Below are 24,886 nucleotides of genomic sequence, written 5' to 3'. Positions count from 1 at the left end.
TAATTAATTAATTAATTTAATTATTTTACCATAAGCGCGAGGTACACTAGTTTCACATTGCTGTAAAGCCTGCTTTCCTATCACTTATGTGAGTGCATTACCTTTTATGCCAATAAAGTATTGTTTTAATACTACACTCAGGTGGCGCTGCTCTGTTCTCTCTCTTATTTATCTACCATGCAGAGTCTCCTCCTAACTCTGATAGAGCCGGCGGCCACCCAGCCATCCATCTGTACATAGACTCTGCTCCATGGACTCTGTATCTATATACACCTGAAACATTTATCATTGTGTTTATCAATATTTTTTGATTCTTTATATCTGCTTTTATATCTATTGTTTACATTCATTTTTATAATTTTCCCCTCACACTGTGGGTTTAATAGCGCCGGTCCAGCATCTGTCATATTATGCATTAATGCACAATCAGAATGATGTGAAACTAAATGCCCTGTAATTGAAGTTTTCCTATCAGTTCTCATGCAGTTAAGGTGTGAAAAACGAGCCCTTAATGTTAAAATTGTTAATAAAGTTTTATATGGTCAGTAACAGATTTGAGTCGAACTTTGTGTTTATTTTGCAAAATTTTAAATACCCTATTTTCCGCGTATAAGACGACCCCCCTAATTTTCATCTACTGGTAATACTTATACTTAGGTTACCTTGGAGATATTATACTCTGCGTATAAGACGACCCCCCATTTTTGGGGGATTTTTTTGAGGTTCAAAAGTAGTCTTATACGCCAGAAAATACAGTAGTAATGAAAAAACGATATTGGTCGATCACTAATATACAGTGCCTTGAAAAAGTATTATTTCCCTTGAAATTTTCCACATTTTGTCATGTTACAACCAAAAATGAAAATGTATTTTATTTGGATTTTTTGAGACCAACACAAAGTGGCACAGAATTGTGAAGTGGAAAGTAAACAGTAAATGGTGAAGAAATTTTACAAATACCTGATACCCCAAACTAAAATCTAGTGGAAACAATTGCCTTTAGAAGTCACCTAATTACTAAATAGTCCCCACTTGTGTATAATTTAATCTCTGTATAAAAACAGCCATTTTGTGAAGCCCTCAGAGGTTTGTTAGAGAACCTTTGAGAACAAACAGCATCAGGAAGGCCAAGCAACACACCAGGCAGGTCAGGGATAAAGTTGTGGAGAAGTTTAAAAGCAGGGTTAGGTTATAAACATCCCAAGCTTTGAACATCTCATAAAGCAGTGTTCAATCCATCGTCCGAAAATTGAAAGAGTATGGCACAACTGCAAACCTAGCAAGACTTGGCGGCCCACCAAAACGGACAAACTGGGGAAGCATTAATCAGAGAAGCAGCCAACATGGTAATTCTGGAGGAGCTGCGGAGATCCACAGCTCAAGTGGGAGAATCTGTCCACAGGACAACTATTAGTCGTGCACTCTACAAATCTGGCCTTTATGCAAGAGTGGCAAGAAGAAAGCCATAAGAAGTCTCGTTTGCATTTAGCGAGAAGCCATGTGGGGTACACAGCAAACATGTGGAAGAAGGCGCTTTGGTCAGATGAGACCAAGAATTGAACTTTTTGGCCTAAAAGCAAAATGCTATGTGTGGCAGAAAACTAACACTGCACATCAACCTCAACACACCCCATCCCCACCGTGAAACATGGTGGTGGCAGTATCATGTTGTGGGGATGCTTTTCTTCAGCAGGGACAGGAAAGCTGGACAGAGTTGATGGGAAGATGGATGGAGCCAAATACAGGGCAAGTTTAGAAGAAAACCTGTTAGAGCCTGCAAAAGACTTGACTGGGGCAGAGTTTCCCCTTTCAGCAGGACAACGACCATAAACATACAGCCAGAACTACATGGAATGGTTTAGATAAAAGCATATTCATGTGTTAGAATGGCCCAAAGTCCAGACCTAAATCCAATTGAGAATCTGTGGCAAGACTTGAAAATTGCTGTTCAGACGCTCTCCGTCCAATCTGACAGGACTTGAGCTATTTTGCAAAGCATGGGCAAAACATTCACTCTGGATGTGCAAAGATGTTAGAGACATCCCCAAATGACTTGCAGCTGTAATTGCAGCGAAAGGTGGTTCTACAAAGTATTGACTAAGGGGGGGGCTGAATACAAATGCAAGTCACACTTTTCAGATATTTGTAAAAAAAAAAAAAAAAATTATAGATAGATAGATAGATAGATAGATAGATAGATAGATAGATAGATAGATAGATAGATAGATAGATAGATAGATAGATAGATAGATAGATAGATAGATAGATAGATAGATAGATAGATAGATTATATATATATATATATATATATCTATCTATCTCATTTATCATTTTCCTTCCACTTCACAATTATGTGCCACTTTAGGCACTTTTCCACTGCAAGTACCGGCTCGGCTCTATTCGGCCCGGTTTGCTTTTCCACTGCTGGTACCGCATGGTATAGTGTCGGAACGGTTCGGTACGGTATAGGTTTGCTTTTCCACTAAAGTAGTACTAAAGTTAAGTGGGTGGGATAACAACGGGGTGGGTGGGATTCTCTGACCAATCAGTGGCTAGTAGTGACTGCATGCAAAGGATTGTGGGATATGGTACCAGTTTGGTACCTGTTGGAACCACAATGGAGTAGGTACTGTTTTTTCAGAGCCGTACCGTACCGTACCATTCGGTTCCATGCAGTGGAAAAGCAAACCTATACCGTACCGAACCGTTCCGACCCTATACCATGCGGTACCAGCGGTGGAAAAGCACAAAAGCGTGCCGAACCGTTCGGTTCCATGCAGTGGAAAAGCGCCATTTGTGTTGGTCTATCACATAAAAGCCCAATAAAATACATTTACGTTTTTGGCTTTAACGTGACAAAATGTGGAACATTTCAAGGGGTATGACTACTTTAAGGCACTGTAGCCACTAGATGAAGGTGAGCCTCTTGATGTGCTTAGTGTCCAAACCTCCTAGAGATGGGAATGTGTGTCATCACTTACACAATAAAGGCAAAAGTCCTGGGTCCTGTAAAATTCTGCCCCTTGACTACACCACTCAAAAAATAAATAAATAAAGAAATAAATAAATAAAAAAAAAGGCACCTACAAGACAAAGTTCTAAAATCTCCATGACCAATCAGGCGTGGGAACTTCCCATTACATTTGGAAACAAATATTTTCAGGACAGGGATAAATGAGACAGCATGTGACATAGTACTGAAATGTTTAGCAATATGTTCCTCATTGTAGGGTAAGCATGTTTATGAATGTCTGTGCAACAGTTCCATTTCTCTTTGCCGCTTTCTAGAAAAACAGTTTATTAGTTTGCAATAAAAGACAAAGGAATTTGTGATTGAGTTCCAGTGTTTTCTCCATTTGAACTCTTGTAACTAAAGGGAGTACGAGGGGAGCTCACATGTTACTGCGGAGAGGAGATTCAGGACACTTGCAGTGGACTGGAGAAGCCATCTTTAAATGGTATGAGCAGGCCACTAGTCGGTCTGCATTCAATACTGAGGCCCATTAGTACCTGTAGTTATTACATGACAGGTTTATTTTAATGGAAGTCCTATTCATTCATGTTATTGGAACACAAAGCATACAAACATGGTAGACTTTTAGGATTCAAATATAATACAAAAGCAGGACCACATAGCAAAAAAAAAAACAGTATAATGTGTGAATCTGACTCCAGTAAATAAAGACCGCTTGCTACAGCTTACTGTCTTACCACTACTACCCTTTTGGATTGCTTTATTGAATAGGCCTGGCAGTAGAAATACCTTTGGACAAAAGCTAGGAATTCACATCTTGTGCCTGATAAAGTCATCTTGTGTATCAAAATTACATTGGATGGAACTCTACCCAAGCATGGGTAGGGATTAGAATCACCATCAGGTTTCCATTGCTCTTTGTGCCCCCATTTGGGAGATTTACCAATGCTTCCTGTCCTGGTGACAGGACAGGAAAAAATACCCAACAGCACACAGAGGATCTAACCCTTCAGTACAATTGCAGGTAAAAGCTTTTTTTTTATTATTATTTTAGTTTTGGGTAGTCTTTTTTTTTTTTTCTTTTTAAATCGGTGTGTGCCCCTGGGAGAGTCACCCTCTAATTGTACAGTTTGCCATTATCATTCAGGCAAAAAAAAAAAAAAAAATATCCCAAATGTAGGATTGTTCCCCCCCCCCCCCCCCCCAAAAAAATAAAAAAAAAAAGAGAGAAGGGGGCAATCTTCCAATGGGGACACTAGTTCTGGTGGTGACTTGGGGTATTCAAAAGAATCCCTTCATTTGCAGGGATTTCCTCTCACTTCCTGTTTGGCTATGGGACAGGAAGGAGGTAAAATTTCCCCAATGAGCAAATATGGCAAAAAAAAACAAAAAACCTATCCGGGGTTATAACCCTTCCTTCCTCTAGGCAAACCCCCCCCCCCCGTTTTTTGATATAGTCCCATTTGAAGAAGTTTTGCTTGGGGGGGGGGGGGGGGGGGTGGTTCAACTAAGAATCCAGCTGGCAGCAGAAATAATAGTAGCGACACTGCAGAAATCCGGGGCTCTTACCTGCCGAGGCTATTGCCATGCTCCTGGTTGGTGAAGAGCAGCAGTGGCTGGCAGAGGGCAAACCTTTCCGGAATCCAGGACCAGATGTCTCGCATCTCCTTCACGCTCACAATCTCAGACTTGAAGTTTTCGGCATGTACAGCCAAGTGGACATTCTGTCTGTCAGACACAAAGTGTTACAGAAATCCATTAGCCTGCATTATATACTTTGGCTGTATATCCATTTTGAAAGTCCTAACTGGTCACTTGCATGGCAAGTTTAAGATCAGGTTATTTTTTTATTTTTTTTTTTACTAGTAAAGTTTTTTGGATTCTAGCTAGAGAACCAGTCATCTACAAAACTGAATTGTGTGCAGCCTAACCAATTACATTACTGCTCCTCAGTATGGCTTAGCTTCAAGAGGAATCCCTGAATAAGGATTGCCACGTACAGCACATTAACAGATGTTCCAGATGTCAAGCATCAATTTCGACATTCGTGCCAGTCCTGCTGTCCTAGGAAACGATAATGAGCACCTGTAGGGGGGGGGGGGGTGGTTGTTCAGATGTTTTACACGTTTTCAGCTTGCTTGAAAAATCTTTCTATAAGTGGGCCCGATTCTTTACCCTTTTATTGAAAGGAAAATGTGAAGGAAGCACGGCAAGTAAGCCATTGGGGGTCGATTTAAAAAACTGGAGTGCAAAATCTGGTGCAGCTCTGCATAGAAACCAATCAGCTTACAGGTTTTTGTCAAAGCTTAACGGAACAAGCTGAAGTTAGAAGCCGATTGGCTACCATGCACAACTGCACCACATTTTGTACTCCCCAGTTTTAGTGAATCGACCCCACTGTTACAGCCCGTCAAGGTGGTTCAACTTGCTTGAGGAAGGGCAGATTTTTGTACACCTGTTTCCCCAGGGAGGAGATGTTGGTTTGTCTATTTTAGAATGGCCACATCACACTGCAATTTTGTAGAGGTGGTTTGCAGCAGTTGCAGAATGGCTCCCCTTTACCCTTAAGGGCCGTACGCATGGGCTGAATATCAGGCAGCATCAGCCAGTTCAAAAGAAACTGGCTAACATTTGGCCCGTGTGTACGGCAGCCCGTCCGACAGAAGCTGGTCATTAGGTCAGCTTCTGTTGAAAGGGCATGACCGGAAAAGGTCTGCCGATTGGCATCCAATCAGCGCTCGAAGCCAATGGCTGAGAATGCTGACCAGAGTGTTCTAGCACAGCGGCTCCTCTTGATCTGGAGCCACTTTATGGGAAATGGTTCCTTTGCCATGGTCATTGGTATTCTGGAATGGTCCTAAAATAATAAAAATCAGGGAAATTTGTAGAGGCCACAACTTTGCTGGTGTGTCAAGGCACTTAGCTCGGGGCTGTGTCTAAAAAGCAATGTCTTGGCTCAGTTTGGAGATAAATCATCTCCATCCTCAAACAAATGCAGCACACGTAGGGTATTTTTTGCACCAAATAGACTCAAATGTTGCCATACTAAAACGTAGCTAAAATATCCGATACTACACAAGCCACTGTTCCCATTACTCTACAACAGATCTATTCATTCTGCTGTCCATGAGCTCAAAAAATGTTATTTTAGCATCCAAGAAGAACAATCCCATAATTCTGATTAGACTAAAGGCAGCTACTGAATGAGCTATAGCACTTACTAGCCTAGTCGCTTATGAGAATATGGCAGCAAGATGAAGAATTCAAAAAAGGTTGGTCAAAATCCACCTGATTGCAAGTAATGCTCCAAATTGAGAGTATTGTTATAAGGCCATGTTGACTACTTGTAGCTTTACCAGCCATTCTCAACCAGGATTCTGTGTACCTTTAGGGGTTATCACGCTGTGGTTAACAGACTCATCTGATGGTGCCTTCAAAGTTCCAGGTCCAATGCCACAATGCCACATGGCAAATCCAGCAGTATGGTTGCAAGGGTGTCATTCTGGTCACCACTGCAAGGGGGGGCATTCTTCCCACTTACAATGTAAGGAGCATTTTCTCATTGAACCCAGTGGACTAATCTTATCTGGGGTTCCCCGAGACCTGGAAATAATGTCAAGGATTCCTCTAGGGTAAAGGTTGAGAAACGCTAAGCTATACTGTTGATGTACAGACAAAATTTGATCACATGTACAGCTGACAATTCACGCAGGTTCTGTAAATTAAAGTTAACACTTTATTTTTTGCGCAGCACGCTATAACAAGTCTAGTCTATCACTTGAACTTACTGGGCTTATCAGTTTCTTAGCAACAAAAGAAAAGCCTGAGAAGATTACGCTAATCATGGATGAAGTGCCAAGACGAAACAGCAAGAACTGAAAAAAAAGTGTTTAACTGCTATATATACACACAGATGTGGTTTTGACATTTGCATTTCTTAAGGTGGCCAGGTCAGATGCAGCCCTAAAACAAGCAAGTAATGTAACAGATTGGACACTGTGTGAAGCTTAGTTCATGCACTTTGTTAGTTAATAAAATGTACTTCCAAGTTAGCTTGCATGTACAGCTGCTACAAATTTCTGTATAGCTTTACCCATTTTCTATAGAGTTATGATGCAGACCACAGTAGGTCCTCAAAGTGCAATAGAAAGAACACCAGAACTTCTACTAGACTGGTCTGTGGCAACCGATGCCTGCAGGACTCAATTTTCACTAGATTTGCAAATGATCCAAGAACCATTATCAGTTATGCAATGGCCAAGGACGTTCTGTGGAACGAAACGCATCAGAGCAGGGGCTAGCAGTGCAGTCATGCAGGAATGGTTCGTCGATGTGGTTTGTATTCCATGCTCGCTGCGAGTATATGCCTTACATTTCAATAAACTATGAGGTCTCCTCTTGCCTGAGATTTGTCTGTATACTGCCTGATGGTTGATTTGAGGATCCATTAGCTTATATGCTGGGGAAACGGAGTCATGGGATTTGATGATTAGATTACAAGCAAGGTCAGATCTCTAATGCAGGGTCCTGAGCTCAGGTAAGGGAGCTATATTGGTGGTGGTATCACAGTGGATGGTGAAGCAGTCTTTCTATTGCTGGATTTCACAAGTGGATATAGTCACAAGTTTCACTCTATATGGAATGTTTATACTTGTATGGTTAATGTATAATTAAAAGAGCATCACATGAGCATACAATTTCAGTATTAACCAGCAAGTGACCAAAGTGCATGGGGGTCTATTGTACAGATCGCTTAACCGGATCTAAAATTTTTGAAAAAAGTTAAAAATGCATGTCCAGCCAGGTTTTGGTTGGACGTTCTCGTAATCCAATGCCCTTCGGAACCCCTTTATAAAAAGTACATTTTTTTAAGGCCTTCATTTTCCTCACTAGGACCTCTTTTTGGTTTAGGCATCTTCTTCGTAATGGTGGGTGACCAATATGTACCCAGCATGTAATATAAACCATTGCTCTTTGGTCAAGTACCTTTTATAGGCCTATCTGTGTGGAGGGAATGTTAGGACTTCTTCTAATGCTGCTGCTTGGGAGAAGGCTGGATGGGCCAAAGCTAGTCAGATTCAAAGACTAGTGACAGGATATTAACGGAGTCAGTCCTCCACACTAATGTAAAGGGGCACTGTGATATAAAGGGGATGGCACTGTAATTACAGTGCAGTACCCTTTATATTACAGTGCCCCTTTACATTACAGTTCCCCTAGCAATGACAGCCCCCCATAACCATTCCCCCCTTGCAGTCATGTCCCCACCTCTATGTCTATCTAATCACAGTGACTCCTTTTACTCTGCTTCCCTGCACAATCCTACCTCCAGCAAGGCAGATGCCGGATTAAGCCTGTGTGTCCTCAACAGGGTCTCCCACACCGCAGACGATGTCATCCTATCAGCAGGGCAGGAGGCCGGTGGAGCTGCAGATCTGGATCATATTAACAAGCAGGTGATTACCTGCTTGGTGGTATGAAAAGAATCCCACTCTCTGTGCAGATCTCCAGCTCCTCCCGCTCTTCTTTGCTTATAGGGAGACATCATTGGTGGGACAGGAGAGGAGACACAGGCATGGCTGCATAGCGGTAGGTGAGGGGCGACCGTGGTCTGTATTAGCCATGTCCGGACGGTGGTCGCTGCTTACCTCCGCTGTGCGGGCCGGTCATTCACAGTATGCGGCCTGGAAACCCCTGCATTAGCTTGCAACCCCAGCCCACCAGGTAAATGCCTGGTGTGCCCTATGGCCAGTCTGGGCCTGGTGCTATTAAATGGATCCTAGTATGTAATGCATTTTTATATTATACACACACACACACACACACACACACACACACACACACAGTACCTTGCAAAAAAGTATTCACCCCCCTTGGCATTTTTTTTTGTGTTTTGTTGCCTCACAAACTGGAATTAACATGGATTGTTTTGAGTATTTGCTTAATTTACAGAACATGCCCACACCTTCGATTTTTTTTTATTGTGAAGCAAACAAATCGGACAAAACAAAGTCATTGTGCATAACTATTCACCCCCCTAAAGTCAATACTTTGTAGAGCCACCTTCTGCGCCAGACATAGCGTTTTCTTTGATGGCCGAAAAGTTCAATTTTAGTCTCATCAGACCAGAGCACCTTCCTCCATACATTTTGGGAGTCTCCCACATGCCTTTTCGCAAACTAAATGTGGCAATTTGTTTTTTGCTGAAAGTAATGGGTTTCTTCTGGCCACTTTGCCATAAAGCCCAACTCTATGGAGCGAACGGCTTATTGTCCCATGTACAGATACTCCAGTCTCTGCTGTGGAACGCTGCAGCTCCTCCATAGTTCCCTTCAGTCTCTGTGCTGCCTCTCTGATTAATGCCCTCCTTGCCCGGTGCGTAAGTTTTGGTGGGCGGCCGTTTTGCCATGTTCTTTCCATTTGGTTATGATAGATTTGATGGTGCTCCTGGGGATCATCAAAGATTTGGATTTTTTTTTTTTTTTTTTTTAATATAACCTAACCCTGACCTGTACTTAACAACATTGTCCCTTACTTGTTTGGAGAGTTCCTTGATCTGTGGCAGTGTTTGGTTAGCGGTGCCTCTTGCTTAGGTGGTGCAGCCTCTGGGGCCTTTCAAAATAGGTGTGTATATGCAACGACAGATCATGTGACACTTAGATTGCACACAGGTGGACATATTTCACTAATTATGTGACTTCTGAAGTTAATCAGTTGCACCAGAGCTTTTTATGGGCTTCATAACAAAGGGGGTGAATACATATGCACATGCCAATTTTCGGTTTTCTATTTCTAAAAAATAGTTTTTAGGTACATATTTTTCTCATTTCACCTCACCAACTTAAACTATTGTGTTCTGATCCATCACATAAAATGTAGATTATCAAAACATTGAACTTAAGGCTGTAATAAAACAAAATGGGTACAAAGTCAAGGGGGGTGAATAATTTTGCAAGGCACTATTACACATATATATATACACACATACACACACACATACATACACACACACACACATACATATACACACACACAGCCTCAGGTAGTCCAACATTATATCACATACACACCCAAGTTTACATTTTGAAATCGGTTTAAATTGGATAGTCTCTCTTCTCTTCAGAGCCAGTGAATTCCTGTTGGTCTTTACTATACCTCTTGTCCCATTAAACATGCACCCCAGTTAGTATTTCCATGGATATGCTTGAGGGAAGCGCACAGTTTGCCATTAGCCATGCGATGAGAAACAAAAAGCTGGTATTGAATGTCATGCAATCTGCTCTGCCCTTCTCTCCCAGCCTTCACTTGGTTGGCATTTGACAAAAGATTTGCCGTTAGTGAACAGAGCGCCTTATAAATAAAAGCATTAAAAATTAATTCTGTCAGGTTGTCTGGGATACTTGACCGTAAGGCTGCCAACGATGCAGAAATCTAAGGACAGTCTGTAAAACAAGGCAAGTTAAATGAGGCTTTCCTTCATAAAAAAAAAAAAAAAAAAAAAAAATCAGTAAAATAAAATTGTCCAAAATAAAGGGTTCATTTTTCTTACTTTTTTGCATTGGACCATCAGTGCTTTTATCACCTTAATCCACTGCTGTACCATTTTTTTTCTTTTTTTTTTTAAATAGTATTACAAAGCTCTCAAAAAACATACCAAAGCTACTTGTTGATGCATAAAAATCCCAATTCAAATGTAACTAATAAAGTACCAGAAAAAAAAAAAAACACAGACCATGCAGACTTTGCCAATGAGCATGCTTACATGGGTCTTTATAGGGATAAAACGGTCAAATACATTTGGGGTAGGGATAGAGGCAAACAACTACGGTGGGTGGTCTTGCTGCTGAAGTCAATCAACAAGAACAGCTACTGGGCGATGTATGCCGCCAGACTCCACTTATTTTCAAATATAGACCCACGAGCTTCCGGTTTGGTTTGTCTTGAACACCTTTCATTTGTCCAACCCTTACGTTGTAGGACATACAAGAGGATTTGGTTATTTTATGAAAGTCTGTTAGAAGGGATTAATGGGATTTTGGACTTACTGTAAAATCCATTTCTCTGATGTTCATTGACCGACACAACTCCTCCTCTTCTTGACTACGTGGGTTATACTGCCCCCTACAGGAGTAGGACACTAGGCAGAAAAGGACTTGACTACGCCTATGGGGCAGTCCCAGGGGGTATACTCCCACTCCTACTCAGTTACAAGCAGTGTCAGAAAAGAAACCCAACTCCATAGAGGGGTGGGTGCTGTGTCCGTCAATGATCATCAGAGAAATGGATTCTACCGCAAGTCAAAAATCCAATTTCTCTTTTGTTCATTGAAGGACACAGCTCCTTATCTTCTTGACTATGTGGGATGTCCCAAAACAGTGGGAAACATGAGGGGTGCGAACAGCAAGAGGAGAAAAAAAAAACAACTTCAAGGCTAAAAACATACATGGTATGTATACAGGTAACATGGAGCTCAACTGGAAAAATAAAAAACACCCTCAAAGAGGACAAAGTCCTCTAAACAGCAGCCTGCAAAACCTTGCGGCTGAAGAAAGCATCCACAAAAGCCAACACATCCACCTTCTAAAACACTTTGTGAACATGCGAACATACGACCAGGTAGCCACCTTGCAAACTTGCATCACTGGCACCTGAGGGAAGGCCCAGGCGGCACTAAGCGCCCGAGTAGAGTGAGCCTTAACAGGGAAAAAGGAGGAACCTGACCCATAATGGAATAAGCCTGCTCTGGACATCTAGTCTTACAGATACAACCGGCCCTTTGAAGGCAACCATAATACTGATGTGGCCCACAATGAAATGGAGTTTGACACCCCTGGTCTAGAGACTGAGGATTCTTGTTCCATTTCACCAAAATCTCTGCCTCATGCAATTCCTGACATTTTTCCAGAGGAAGAAACACTCTGGCTGAGGCCGAGTCCAGAGTAATACCCAGATTTGTACAGGCTTGTGGACAGAACCAGAGCAGACTTCTGAAGATTCAGACTCAAAAAGGAACTCCCTCCCTCAGAGTAATCTCCAAAGTTGTCCAACAGAGCAGTCAGTCAAAGACTGCTCACAAAAGCAGATCGTCCAGATACCCCAAGTACCACTATCCCCCGCAGACGAAGCAAAGCTAGCACTGGGGCCAATAATTTTGTGAAGACCCGAGGAGTGGAAGAGAGACCAAAGGGTGAGGCCACAAACTGATAATGCTCCTCGCCCACGGCAAAGTACAGGAAGCGCTGGTGGCCGACACATATTGGGATGTGCAGGTAGGTGTCCTTGATGTCGATGAAGGTGAGGAAATTCCCCTGATGTAGGGACGCCACCACCGTGTGAATGGATTCCATTCGGAACTTCTGTACCCGCACAAAGCAATTCAGCACCTTAAGGTCCAGAATTGGATACACCTTGCCTTCCTTCCTGGGAGCTGTAAACACGTTTGAGTAAAAACCTTGAAAACGTTCCAATGTCGGAACCGGAACAATCACTCCTTGAACTAACAAGTCTTGCACTGCCCCAAAGAGATCCCCCAAGCGATCTGGGGACAAGTGCAGGTTGGAAGGGAAGAACCTGTCCGGAGGATATGATCAAAACTCGATCTTGTAGCTGGAGCGAATGACTTTGTGGACCCACTTGTTCTGTATCAGAGAGGTCCATGGATCCGGAAATCCGTGAAGAGGTCCCTCCCACCCCAGATACTGATGAGGGAGCCCCTTCATGTGGAGGAAGCCTTGTCTGGTAGAATTTGCTTGTGGTTTGCCGGACCAGGTCCTCTTAGAACCCCAGGTGGAGGCTCTGAAGGGGTTCGATCCCTTGTCTTGAGACCCTGAAGGAAGAAAAGGCCTCTTGTGAGCCGAAAAGAAAAGGCCCCGGTCTGCGACGGGACTCCTTACCCATGGAAGCCTGAGGAAGAAGAGTAGAGTACTCTTCCCCCTGTGAGGTCTATGATGATGTCATCCAAGGAAGCACCAAACAGGCGATCCCCCACAAATGGAAGATCGGATAAGGCCTTCTTAGAAGGGACTTAAAGGAGTCGCATCCAAAGAGGCATTACAGACAAACTGTAGCCCTTGGACCAACCGATTTGCCAGCTCTGCAAAGGCAGGGGGAGCCGTTTCTCCCCCCCTCCAGGTGCCGAATCAACCACAGTGAACATATGGCAGGTCAAGGTCTCTGATACTGACAATATCGTCAAAGAAGGTGGGAAAGAGGAAGACCTTCACTGCTTTGGAGGACCTGTGGGTGCCAAAAGGTGACCCGTGCCTCCGATGCTGCGTTAGTTGCATGCTCCATCTTTACGATTTCCTGCACTGATACACTCAGCGCACCCACTAGCACCTTTTCATGCACGGCTAGGAGGACCTGAGGAATTATCCTCACTATCCGAGCACGCAGGGTGCGTGGACACAGACCCCGAAAGGATAACTCACATCCACGGTGGCCGAATCAGATTCTGGATCTGACGAGACAGGAAGTAGGTGAAGGCGGGGGAGGCTTTTTGCTAGACCGTTTGCCCAGGACCAAATCTACCTTGGACATCAAGGACTCCTGGACCGCCATCAGTGCAGTCAGTTTGTTGGGACCCAGAGAGGGGATCAGGCGGTGAAATATTCTCCAGGGACTCAATGAATGGAGAGGGGAACCCACACAAAAAAAAAAAAAGTGTAGAACACTGCAAGGGACACCCCACTGCGCCGTTGGCACCAAGGGCCCAGCACAGAGCACTACTGCTGAGTGGGAGAGAGAACACCACAAACAGACTCACCCCCACTGGGCAGGTATTCACCGCACTGAACATGCGGCGATCAGGAAGAGGAATATCCAGAGATCAGTACTAGAGGCCAAGGAGGGGCTCCCACCGCCGAATCACCGCCCATCCATTTTCAAAAACATGGCTGTTGCTATTTTCAATAGGAAACAACAAGAAAATGGCCGCCGAGGCAACACAAACATGGCCAGCAATCTGCAGCATAAAAGGCTACAAGAAAATGGCAGTATCACCAGGCTCCCAGGGGACCCCAGAAGCATGAAAATGATCCCAACAGGAAGGGGGGCCCAGGCAGGCACCGCCACCAGACCCATCCCCCTCTCAAGGTTCGATTGTTCGGTCACTGGCACACTCCCCCCCCCCCCCCTCACCAGCTCAACATTCAAGACTGATCTTAAAAAGGCATGTCCACCTGGGGGGTGGGGGTGTGGGCAGATGGGGGGGGGGCAAGAATAGCAGAAGAACACAGAGAAAAAGGGTGGGGCGCTGACAGGGAGGGGAGACCGGGGGTTCGACCATTCCAGGGAGGGGCTCATGTCCACCCCAAAACCCTCCAGGGGTAGAGGAGGGGGACAGCTACTTGCCACACAAGGAACACGGTGGGTATCGCTCCATCGTAATGTGGGTGCTGTCGGCCAGGAGGAAACGCTGCAACTTAGGCCGAAGCCAGTTCGTATGCGCCCTCGCGAGACTATTAACTTGCAGGCCAGCCCGCGTCCAGTGGGCTATGTTGCGACCGACCTAGCGCGGAGCTGCGGTCTGCACAGGCTTGCCTGGTCAGACTGAGGGGACCCTCTGGATCTAGACTATTCAGTCAGTCGCCCAGTCCGGCACTGGATTGTAGATCTCACAGGAACAAAAAAAAAAAAATTCCATTAAATAAAAAATTGCCAGGATCAGAGATCCCAGCAAGGAACTAGGTCCTTACTGCTGACTAGGCACCTATAGCAGAGAGTGGGAGTATACCCTCTGGGACAGCCTCATAGGTGTAGTCAAGTTCTTTTTGGCCTAGTGTCCTACTCCGATAGGGGGTAATATAACCCACGTAGTCAAGACGATAAAGGAGCTGTGTTCATCAATGAACAAAAGAAATTAAAGCCTTCATTGTCGATTGGATTCTGAAGCAAGCACACCATTTTAATTTATTGGACTTCTATAACCAGGAGCACAATTTTTTTTCCTGTTTTGGAGGTTAAGCCCATCCCTGCAAAGACAGACTTTTGCCCTACACTACCCAACAGTCCTGTAATTAGGGGGGGTGGGGGGAACACTGGACATTTGTCTTACCGTAAAATCCTTTTCTCTGATGTTCATTGACAGACACAGCTCTATATCCTCTTTGACCCTTGGGCCGTCCCAAATCAGTCTTAATATGAGGGGTAGGAAGTACACAGCAATAAACATACTTCCCAAAGGCTAAAACGTAGCCAACCAGGGAAAAAACAGGGAGCTCAACAAGGAACAAGTTGAGCTCATCTGGCAAAAATTTACACCCTCAAAAGACTAATCCTCTCCAACAGAGGCCTGCAAAACCTTGCCGCCAAAGGCGTCATCAACAGATGCCAACATATCTACCCTATGAAATTTTGTGAAAGTGTGCTCGGATGACCAGGTATGCCTGCAAACCTGCACCACTGATGTCAGATGAAAAAAAAAGGCCAAAGAGGCACTAAGCGTCCTCGTAAAATGCGCCTTAATAGGAAAATGGAGGATCCTGATCTTTAATACAATAGGCTTGCACCACCGTCTGCCTTATTCATCGGAAATGGTCACAGCAGATGCGGCAAGCCCCTTACGGGAACCATTCGTAAGGACAACCAGGGAATCCAATTTTTTTTTTACACTACTCAGTTGCCGCTAGGTACACCCTGATTGCCTTACATTCTTTTGGATGTGGTATGGGCAATCTCTTTAGGATGCTTAGAACACAAGGAAAGCAAGACAATGCTTTTATTTTAAATGGAAATCGGAGACGACCTTAGGATGGAAACTGGCAGAGATGAAGCACCATTCTATCTCTGTGAACCACCAAGGTGAACAACAAGACAGCTGCCAGCTCCGACACCACCAATGCAGAAGAAAAAGCCACCAAGAAGGCTACCTTCTGGGATAATGTAATCTTGCAAATATTTTCCAACAGCAGTTACTGAAAACAGACAGCACCAAGTGGAGATCCCATGAGGGCAACGGAGACCGTACTGGGGGAGCCAAGTGGCAAATACCAATTGGCTCCCCCAGTACGAACCACAGAAAGCGTGGCCAAAGGACAAAGAAAGCAAATCGCCAATGGCCGAACCTGGCCCTTGATGGAACCCGAGAGGCCAGGTGCTGCTCAACACCTCGTTAGAGAAAACCAACTCCGAATCACAGAAAAGGAGCAGGAGTGAGCCCTAGGGGATTCATAGCCCCAAATATGCTCCTCAAAAGGCAATGGTAAAACTACCTAATAGTAGATTTACAAAAAGACCCACCGTGACTTAGAGGGGCTGGGGGCATGGAAGGGAACCCAGGGGTCTGACTATCCCAGGGAGGGGCCCCTATCCACCCTGAAGAATCACAAGGGGGGGGGGGGGGGAGACAACAACACACACACTACTTACCACACCTTGGAACCCGGGCGGGCACAATTCCAGGCAGACCAACCCCCGCCCCCCCCCATCTTGGTATGAGGGGTGCTGCAGGTCAGGAGGTATTCTGCGACCAGGTCATGCTCAGCCTCGTGAGGCATTTCACTCGCCAGCCTGCCCCCGTCCAGTGGGGCTATGTCGTGGCAGACCTAGCACGGAGCTGCGGTCTGCACAGGCCAGACTGGGGAGTTTGTAAGGATCTAGGATATCCAGTGCGTCACCCAGTCCAGCAGTTGATTGTAGTTCTCACTTAAAGACTTAATTGTAGAAAGAAAACCACAAAAAAGGAAAAAAGTTCAGTTTAAAAAAGGGAAAAAATGCTAGGACCCAAGATCCCAGCAGGGAGCTAGGTCCTTACTCCTGACTAGGCAAAAAAAAAAAAAAAAAAAAAAAAAACACCACTGAAGAGCTAGAGCAAGAAGTGCGAGTATACCCCCTGGCACTGCCCCATGGGCGTAGTCAAACTCCTAACCCTTTTCCGCCTAGTATCCTACTCCCAATAAGAGCAGCATAACCCAAGGGTCAAAGAAGATATGGAGCGGTGTCCGTCAAAGAACGAAAGAGAAATTTACGTTTTTTGCCTATAGTTCTACTTTAACCTATAAATGCGGATCCCTCCAGTGGCTTGCTGCCTCGTTCTTTACCTGGTCTTCCTTCCGGGTTGGCGGGCTCTGGCTGTTTGAACAGATGGGCTGTGATGAAGATCCCTCTCGTGCATGTGCACAGGAGTCCAGATCGCAGCCCAGTGCTCTGAATCTATTCGGTGACGTGCTGCTAAAAATGGGAATATCTCCTCAGTTGTGTACGTTTAGGAGATATTCATTGTACCTACACAGGCAAGCCTCATGTTACGTTCACCTGTAGGTACAAGTAAAAAAGCAGGACTTTACTACCGCTTTAACTTGCACTGAGATGAGGTTATGAAATCTGCTCAGCAGGGTTCTTTAACAGCTTATTAGAACACATTTTAGGATAATTTTTCCCAAGCAGCTTAAACAACTTGTGACCATAATGCATGCTAAGCATTTAAAGGAGTCTTGGACTGCAGCAAAGGGTAGTTAGTCAGCCAGAGAGCCATCAGCGATTAGACTAGAGGAAGCGGAAGACAGCATTGGGATTAAGTACAGGACAGAACAGGGTGCAGCGAGGTCACTTACCGGACAGGAGACTGTAATCTGGAAAGGACAGGAAGAGGAAGAGATAAAGACAGAGAGAAGACAAGAGAGTAAGAAACAGAAGTTATTTTATTGGTGAAAAAGGGATAACATTTTAATCCATTAAAACCCATTTGTTGGCAATAGTTCTAAATGGAAAGCCAAAATTTATAGGCAAAAAAGGACATAGAAAAAAAAAAACCCAACCAACCGGCAGGTTGCTATTGGTTGGCTATATAATACAAAATACTTCAAAGTTGCTACATACCTTGGTCACCCAGTCCTCATGCATGTAGGAAATGAAGGACTTCAAAGCAGCATTACCAAAAAAATGTTTAGGCTCAGTCCACACTAGTATCATGCGACCCAGTCGCAAAAATCCATTTATTTCAATGGCACCCATTCCAATGTATGGGACTCAAGTCACGTAAAAAAAAAAAAAAAAAAAAAAAAAAAAAAAAAAGAAGGTTCCTGGACTACTTTGATGTGATTTAGAGTCCCATAAATGCATATCGCATGCTGGGGGTGTCGCACTAGTGTGAGTTAAGCATTAGGCCCCTTTCACACTAGCCGTCCGCTGGACGGATTCCGTTTTTCTCAGTGGGGGATCAAGTCGCCGATCCACCGCTGAGCAGCAGGACAGCTGTGTCTCCGCGCTGTGTGCAGAGACACAGCTGTCAGTTCCCCATGCATCTCTATGGGGGAAATCGGATGGGAACGAACCGACGGTCCGTTCTCATCCGATCCGATCGACGGATGGAAAAACTGAATTTTTGTAAAATCTTACCTGTAAAATTCCCTTTCTCCGAGTCCTCCGACAGTCGCCGCCTCTTCATATTCGTCACATATGGGGTATTAGACTTTGCTCCGAAGGAGTAGCTAGGCAACAGAATATGTTAACATTAAAGCTTTTAACATATCCCACCCTCAAGGGGTGGTCCCCTCAGTCAATACCCTCCTACTTCCTGCAACCATATCTCAGTTTCAGTGGAATAGCAGTAGAGTATACAACCAAACCCCAAAAGAGGGGCGGGGGCGGCGACTGTCGGAGGACTCAGAGAAAGGAATTTTACAGGTAAGATTTTACAATAATTCCGTTTTCTCTTACGTCCTCCGACAGTCACCGCCTCTTCATATTCGTCACATATGGGGACGTCCCAAAGCAGTGCAAACATGAGGGGTGGGAAACGCATCCGCGCCGAAAGGCAACGCAGTCTCCGCATCAAAGAAAGGAACCTTACCAAAGGAAGGAAACCAGCTGGGCTACAGGAAAAACAAGTGCTCAACAGGAGCAACAACCCAGGAAAAGACAAATAACCAGGGGATAAAAAAAAACTTATCCCAACAGCCAGTAGTCCCCAACAAGGGACCCTAGGGAATTGCCGCACTAAGAACCTTGCGGCCAAAGGAAGCATCCGCCGATGCCTGAACATCTACTTTGTAGAATTTTGTGAAAGTGTGCACGGTCGACCAAGTCGCCGCCTTACACACCTGGGCTACAGAAGCCCCATGACGACAGGCCCAGGACGTACTCAGAGATCTAGTAGAGTGCGCCTTCACAGGCACAGGGGGAACCTTCCCCTGCAAAGCATAGGCCTGTTCAATGGTCTGCCTGATCCATTTGGCGATGGTAGAGGCCGACGTCGCTATGCCCTTCCGAGGACCCTCTGGAAGAACAAACAAGAAGTCCGTCTTTCGAAAAGACTCAGTCGATTTAAGGTAAACCCTTATCGCCCGAACAACATCCAAAGAATGTAATCGCACCTCCTTTGGATGTTTAGGCTTCGCGCACAGCGAAGGCAAGACAATATCCTCATTGAGATGGAATTCCGAAACTCGCTTCGGAAGAAAAGAAGGATTAGGTCGCAAGACCACCTTATCCAAATGAACAACCAGATACGGAGACTTGCAGGACAAAGCCGTCAGCTCCGACACTCTGCGAGCCGAAGTGATAGCAACCAAAAAGGCGACCTTTTTGGACAACATAGACAACGAGATCTCCCTGATCTGTTCAAAAGGAGCACGTTGTAACACAGCTAGAACGAGATTCAAGTCCCAAGGGGGCAGAGGATCCCTCCTAGGAGGAACCAGATGCCGCACTCCCTGAACAAAAGTGCCAACCAAGGAGTTGGAAGCCACGGGACGTTGAAACAGAACGGCCAGCGCAGACACCTGACCCTTTATCGTAGCCAGCGCCAAACGCTGATCGACACCCGTTTGAAGGAAGGACAGCACTCGGGAAACCGAGTACGTGCGGGGTGAAAACCCCCTGGACTCACACCAGGCAAAATAGGCCTTCCAAGTACGGTAATAAACCTTCCCCGAGGAAGACTTCCTCGCGTTGATCAAGGTATGAACGACCTCTGGGGAGAGACCCTTCTCCTTCAGGACCTCGGTCTCAACAGCCAGGCCGTCAAAGCCAGCGACTGTAAAGCAGGATGGTATATCGGTCCTTGAGAAAGGAGATCGTCTCGAAGAGGCAGACGCCACGGGGCGTCGACCGCCAGATTCACGAGGTCTGCGTACCAGGACCGGCGAGGCCAGTCCGGTGCCACAAGAATCACCGTGCTGCGTTCCGAGTGTAACCTGCGAAGGAACCTGGACAGCAACTGAATCGGTGGAAACGCGTACATCAGCTTGTACTGATGCCACGGGGCCACTAACGCATCCGACGCGTCTGCCCGAGGGTCGCGCGTCCTTGCCACGAACCTTCTCACCTTGTTGTTGAGACGAGACGCGAACAGGTCCACATCTGGAAGACCCCACTTCGCGCACAACGTCTGGAAGACAGCCGGGTGGAGAGACCATTCCCCCTGATCCAGGGTCTGGCGACTCAGATAGTCCGCCTGCCAGTTCTCCACCCCCGGAATGTGAACCGCCGTTATCGCCGGGACATGAGTCTCGGCCCAAGACAGAATGTCGGCCACTTCGAGCCGCTCGGGCACTCCTGGTGCCCCCTTGGTGGTTGATGTAGGCCACCGCCGTGGCATTGTCCGCCTGCACCCGAACCAGGCAGCCCTGCAGCCGGTCCGTCCAGCGATGAAGACAGAGATTTATCGCACGCAATTCCAGAATGTTGATCGGAAGGGAGGACTCCCCCTCCGACCAAGTCCCCTGGGCGGACAGAACGCCCAGAACACCACCCCAGCCCGACAGGCTGGCATCCGTGGTGATTACCGTCCACGAGATAGGACGAAACGACTTGCCCCCGGATACCAACAGGGACTGGAGCCACCACAGAAGGTCTCTTCTGGTGCGATGACTCAACGAGATTTGAAGATCCAGAGATTGAGGTCGCCCGTCCCACATGGACAGGATCTCCGCTTGGAGACCCCGCGTGTGAAACTGGGCGAAGGGAATCGCCTCGAAGGCCGAGACCATCAATCCCAGACATCTCATGCACGTCCGCAGAGACGAGTGCGGAACGTCCCTGAGGGACCTGACTTCCTCCTGAAGAGTTCTGAGTTTGTCTTCCGGCAGGAAGACCTTCGCCTGCACCGAGTCCAGAATCATTCCCAGGTAGGGAAGACGAACCGACGGACTCAGTGTCGACTTTGGAAAATTTATCGTCCAACCAAACTCCTGCAGAGTTTGCATCGTGACAGACAGGTCCTTCTCCAGACCCTGGCTGGTCGCAGACCGAACCAGAATGTCGTCCAGATACCCCAGGACAGAAATGCCCTGGGCCCTCAATAATGCCAGAACCGGTGCAAGCACCTTGGTGAAGACCCGCGGAGCCGAGGCGAGACCAAAAGGCAACGCCACGAACTGGTAGTGATCCTCCGCAATGGCAAATCGAAGGTACCTCTGGTGACCCTCGAAAATGGGGATGTGAAGATACGCATCCTTCAAATCGATGGAGGCCATGAATTCCCCCGGAACCAGGGCAGCCACCACCGACCGCAGGGATTCCATGCGGAACTTGCGAACCCGCACCGAGCGGTTCAGAGCCTTCAAGTCCAGAATTGGACGAACCTTGCCCTCCTTTCTGGGCACGGTGAACAGATTGGAATAAAACCCCCGAAATCTGTCCCGATGAGGCACCGGAACTACCACTCCCTGAGCCCTCAGGTCCCGCACCGCCAGGTGCAGGTCCCGTAAACGCTCCGGAGACAGTTGAAGATTTGAGGGAAAAAATCTGCTCTCCGGCCGAGAGAGAGAAACTCGATCTTGTAACCAGATCGAACGATCTCCTGAACCCATCTGTCCCGCACGCGGGCCAACCAGGGCTGAAGAAAACCAAGCAAGCGTCCCCCCCACCCCAAAACTGGGTGAGGGCGCCCCTTCAGGCCGCACTGTTATGGGCTGCGGATCCGGATTGACCGGACTTCTGTTTTCCAGACCAGGGCTTCTTCTGAGAGCCTTGACCTTTGAACGGTTTGCCCTTGTAGTGCGACCGAAAGGCACGAAAGGACCCCTGAGGGGGCCGAAAATTAGCATGCTTCTTTCCAGAAGCCCCCTTAGCCTTGGGGAAATGGGGCAAGAGAGTGCTCTTACCTCCGGTGATCCCCTTAATCAACACATCCAAGGACTCCCCAAAAAGGCGAGACCCATCATAAAGGCAGATTGGCTAAGGTCTTACGTGAAGACTGGTCCACCGACCAACATTTCAACCAAACCAGGCGGCGAGACAACACCGCCACGCTGTGCACACATGCAGCCAACGGGACTAGGTCCAAGTCCGCATCACACAGATACATGACACCCTGGTGGATTTGAGCCACCATATCCAGGGTCGCCGGCGAGGCCGAATCGGCCACTAGGACGCGCCTAAGCATCTGCGTCCAACTTGCGACCGCCTGGGCCGCCATGAGAGAGGCAAACAGAGCCTTAAGCATAGAACCCGTAACAGAATAAGTATGACGGGCAAGAGACTCCAATCTCCTATCCGTGGCATCACGGAACACAGGGGAATCCTCTGCAGGAATCGCAGTGGATTTGTTTAAAACCGCAATTGCGTGATCCACTGGGGGTGGCACACACCACCTTTCATCAGTGGAAGGCGAGAAAGGATAACGCAGCTTGAACCTACTTGGTACAGCAAAAGGTTTGCGCAGATTGCGCCATTGTTCCTTAACAGCGCGCTGAAAATCATCATTGCAGGGAAAAACCTGCGGCGTCCTGCGTCCCATAAGCCGCCAAGGCAGCGGGGGGACACACTTCATCCTGCAAACGCAGCGTTTGCTTTATGGAAGCAATCAATTCATCCATGATTGCAAGCTCTTCAGGCGAGCCAGGGGGAGAATTATCAACCCCTTCAACTTCAGCCTCCACCTCGGACCCCACTAGATCCAGGGAGGAGCGGGACCCCGATAAGGAGGCCCCCGCCATAACAGCCCCATCACCTTCACCCTCAGAATCAGAGGAAAGAGAAACTCTGGGTCTTTTAGTAGATTGAGCAGCCACCAGCATCTGCACCTGAGCAGCAAGGCCAGCCACAATAGTGGCTAAATCCCCCCCTGGGGGGGAAACAGCGGTCCCCTGGCTTTCCACCAAGGCGGTAGGAAATTTGCCCTCCTGAGAATCCATTGCCCCTATAACAAATGCCGGATAATAAAGGGTTAACTACCCCTTTAACAAGCGCGGCGAGCGCAGCCCACCGCACCACACACAAGCACAATGAGACCCCCACAGGGACAATAAAACTGACACAGGCAATGGATAGGAAGGATATAACCTGAGGAGACCCTCGCCGCTGCTGCTGCCTCGATCGGTGTTCCTGGAGAAGAGGAAGTGATGCTGCCAGGGCGCTCTATGAAAGCCTATGGGAGGCTACAAGAAAATGGCCGCCATGTATGTAGAACATGCGGCCGGAGCGAGTGTAGACAAAATGGCGCCGTTTGGCGCCAAAACCGCCGCTCCACAGTACAGTAATGCACACATGTCATCCATGTATAAAAAAACATGTTAGATCGCCGCAGCGATCGCTGTATAGTGCCCAAACATGCCACAAAACATGCCCCACAGCACACAGCTTCTCACACTGACAAGGCTGACACACACAGTGTCACACAGCTCCCCCCCCCTTGCAGCCCACAGCATGCAGCCGAGAGATAGGGAGACAAACAGTGTGAACAGAGGCAGGTTACACAGTCCCAGACTGACACCCCCCCAGACAGACAGGTCCCCACATAGATACACTTACCTCACAGTGGCGTGGGGGACCCGCACAGGCGAACAAGCCGCTGCACATGAGGCAGGGAGAGTCGCATACAAGACGCACAGAATGGGGGTTAAGAAACCGCACAGCGTCCAGTGAGGTAGCCACCTCACCAATCATCCCTGCACCGAACAGGGATGGGTCGTTCACTGTGCCAGGAGCGTTACCTGGCTGAACGCTCGATGGCAGGCTGGGAAGCCACTGACCCACGACCAGGGGGATCAGCCCGAGACCCAGCCCGCATGATCCTCTTCATCCGAAGAACTAACTAACGCTGACAAAAAGAACAGCTAAGTAAAGGTAGAGAGAAAACTCAAACAAAAAATCAAAAAAGAAGAAAGAGTCTGGGGCACAAAGCCCCAGCACAGAGAGAGCCAGCCACTCCTGACAAGCTAGACATTGAAACTGAGATATGGTTGCAGGAAGTAGGAGGGTATTGACTGAGGGGACCACCCCTTGAGGGTGGGATATGTTAAAAGCTTTAATGTTAACATATTCTGTTGCCTAGCTACTCCTTCGGAGCAAAGTCTAATACCCCATATGTGACGAATATGAAGAGGCGGCGACTGTCGGAGGACGTAAGAGAAATAGGGTTTCTATGCGTCCAGATTTGACAGATCGGATTGGGTGTCAGTGGACATGTCTCCGCTGCCATCCGATGCCCCATAGGGATGCGTGGGGGGACCGTTCAGATCCGCCAGAAAAACAGACAGGCGGATCTGAATGGTCCGCCTGTGTGAAAGGGGCCTTAGTCAGCTGAAATCCTGGAGTAATTAGAATTGTGTGCTAGGTACACTCACTTCTCATCCAGCAGGCCTTCAAACAGGTTTTTCATTCTGCAGTCACCCCACTCCAGCTCTTACTAAAGTAAATCCATTGCAAAGATCTTGCACAGTTTTTGGTCATAACCAGCAAGAAAAAAAAAAAAAAAAAAAAAAAAAAAAAAAAAAACACTGATCAATGCCTGCTAGGAAAGAAATGTCACTGGAAAAAGCCAAGTACCACAGGTAAGATTTACAGAACAGTTAGGCAATTTATCCTCATAGGTAAATACTTAGTGAAGTTGTCCTTTAAGGTTTCCCCCCCCACCTCCTTCAGTGAAGCCTAGGTAGTAATATACACTGCTCAAAAAAAAATAAATAAAAAGGAACACTTTTTAAATCAGAGTATAGTGTCAAAATCAATTAAAACTCCTGGGATATT

General features: G+C 46.7%; 1 protein-coding gene across 2 annotated transcripts in view; it reads right to left on the bottom strand.

The window, feature by feature from the left end:
- TBC1D24 (TBC1 domain family member 24) overlaps positions 1 to 24,886 on the bottom strand; it is a 107,314-nt gene that overhangs the window by 43,720 nt on the left and 38,708 nt on the right. Inside the window, exons 3-4 of one of the 2 annotated variants that reach the window (XM_082260023.1) lie at positions 17,527 to 17,544; positions 4,544 to 4,702 (exon numbers count right to left, since the gene is read on the bottom strand). In XM_082260023.1, the coding sequence (XP_082116149.1) occupies positions 4,544 to 4,702; positions 17,527 to 17,544 (177 nt within the window). The remainder of the gene's footprint in view (positions 1 to 4,543; positions 4,703 to 17,526; positions 17,545 to 24,886) is intronic. The other variant, XM_082260024.1, reaches the window with a different exon arrangement.

This window comes from Pelophylax lessonae (genome assembly GCF_965119305.1).
Source record: "Pelophylax lessonae genome assembly, chromosome: 6".
NCBI lineage: Eukaryota > Metazoa > Chordata > Amphibia > Anura > Ranidae > Pelophylax > Pelophylax lessonae.
This window is presented reverse-complemented; position numbering and strand designations above follow the sequence as displayed.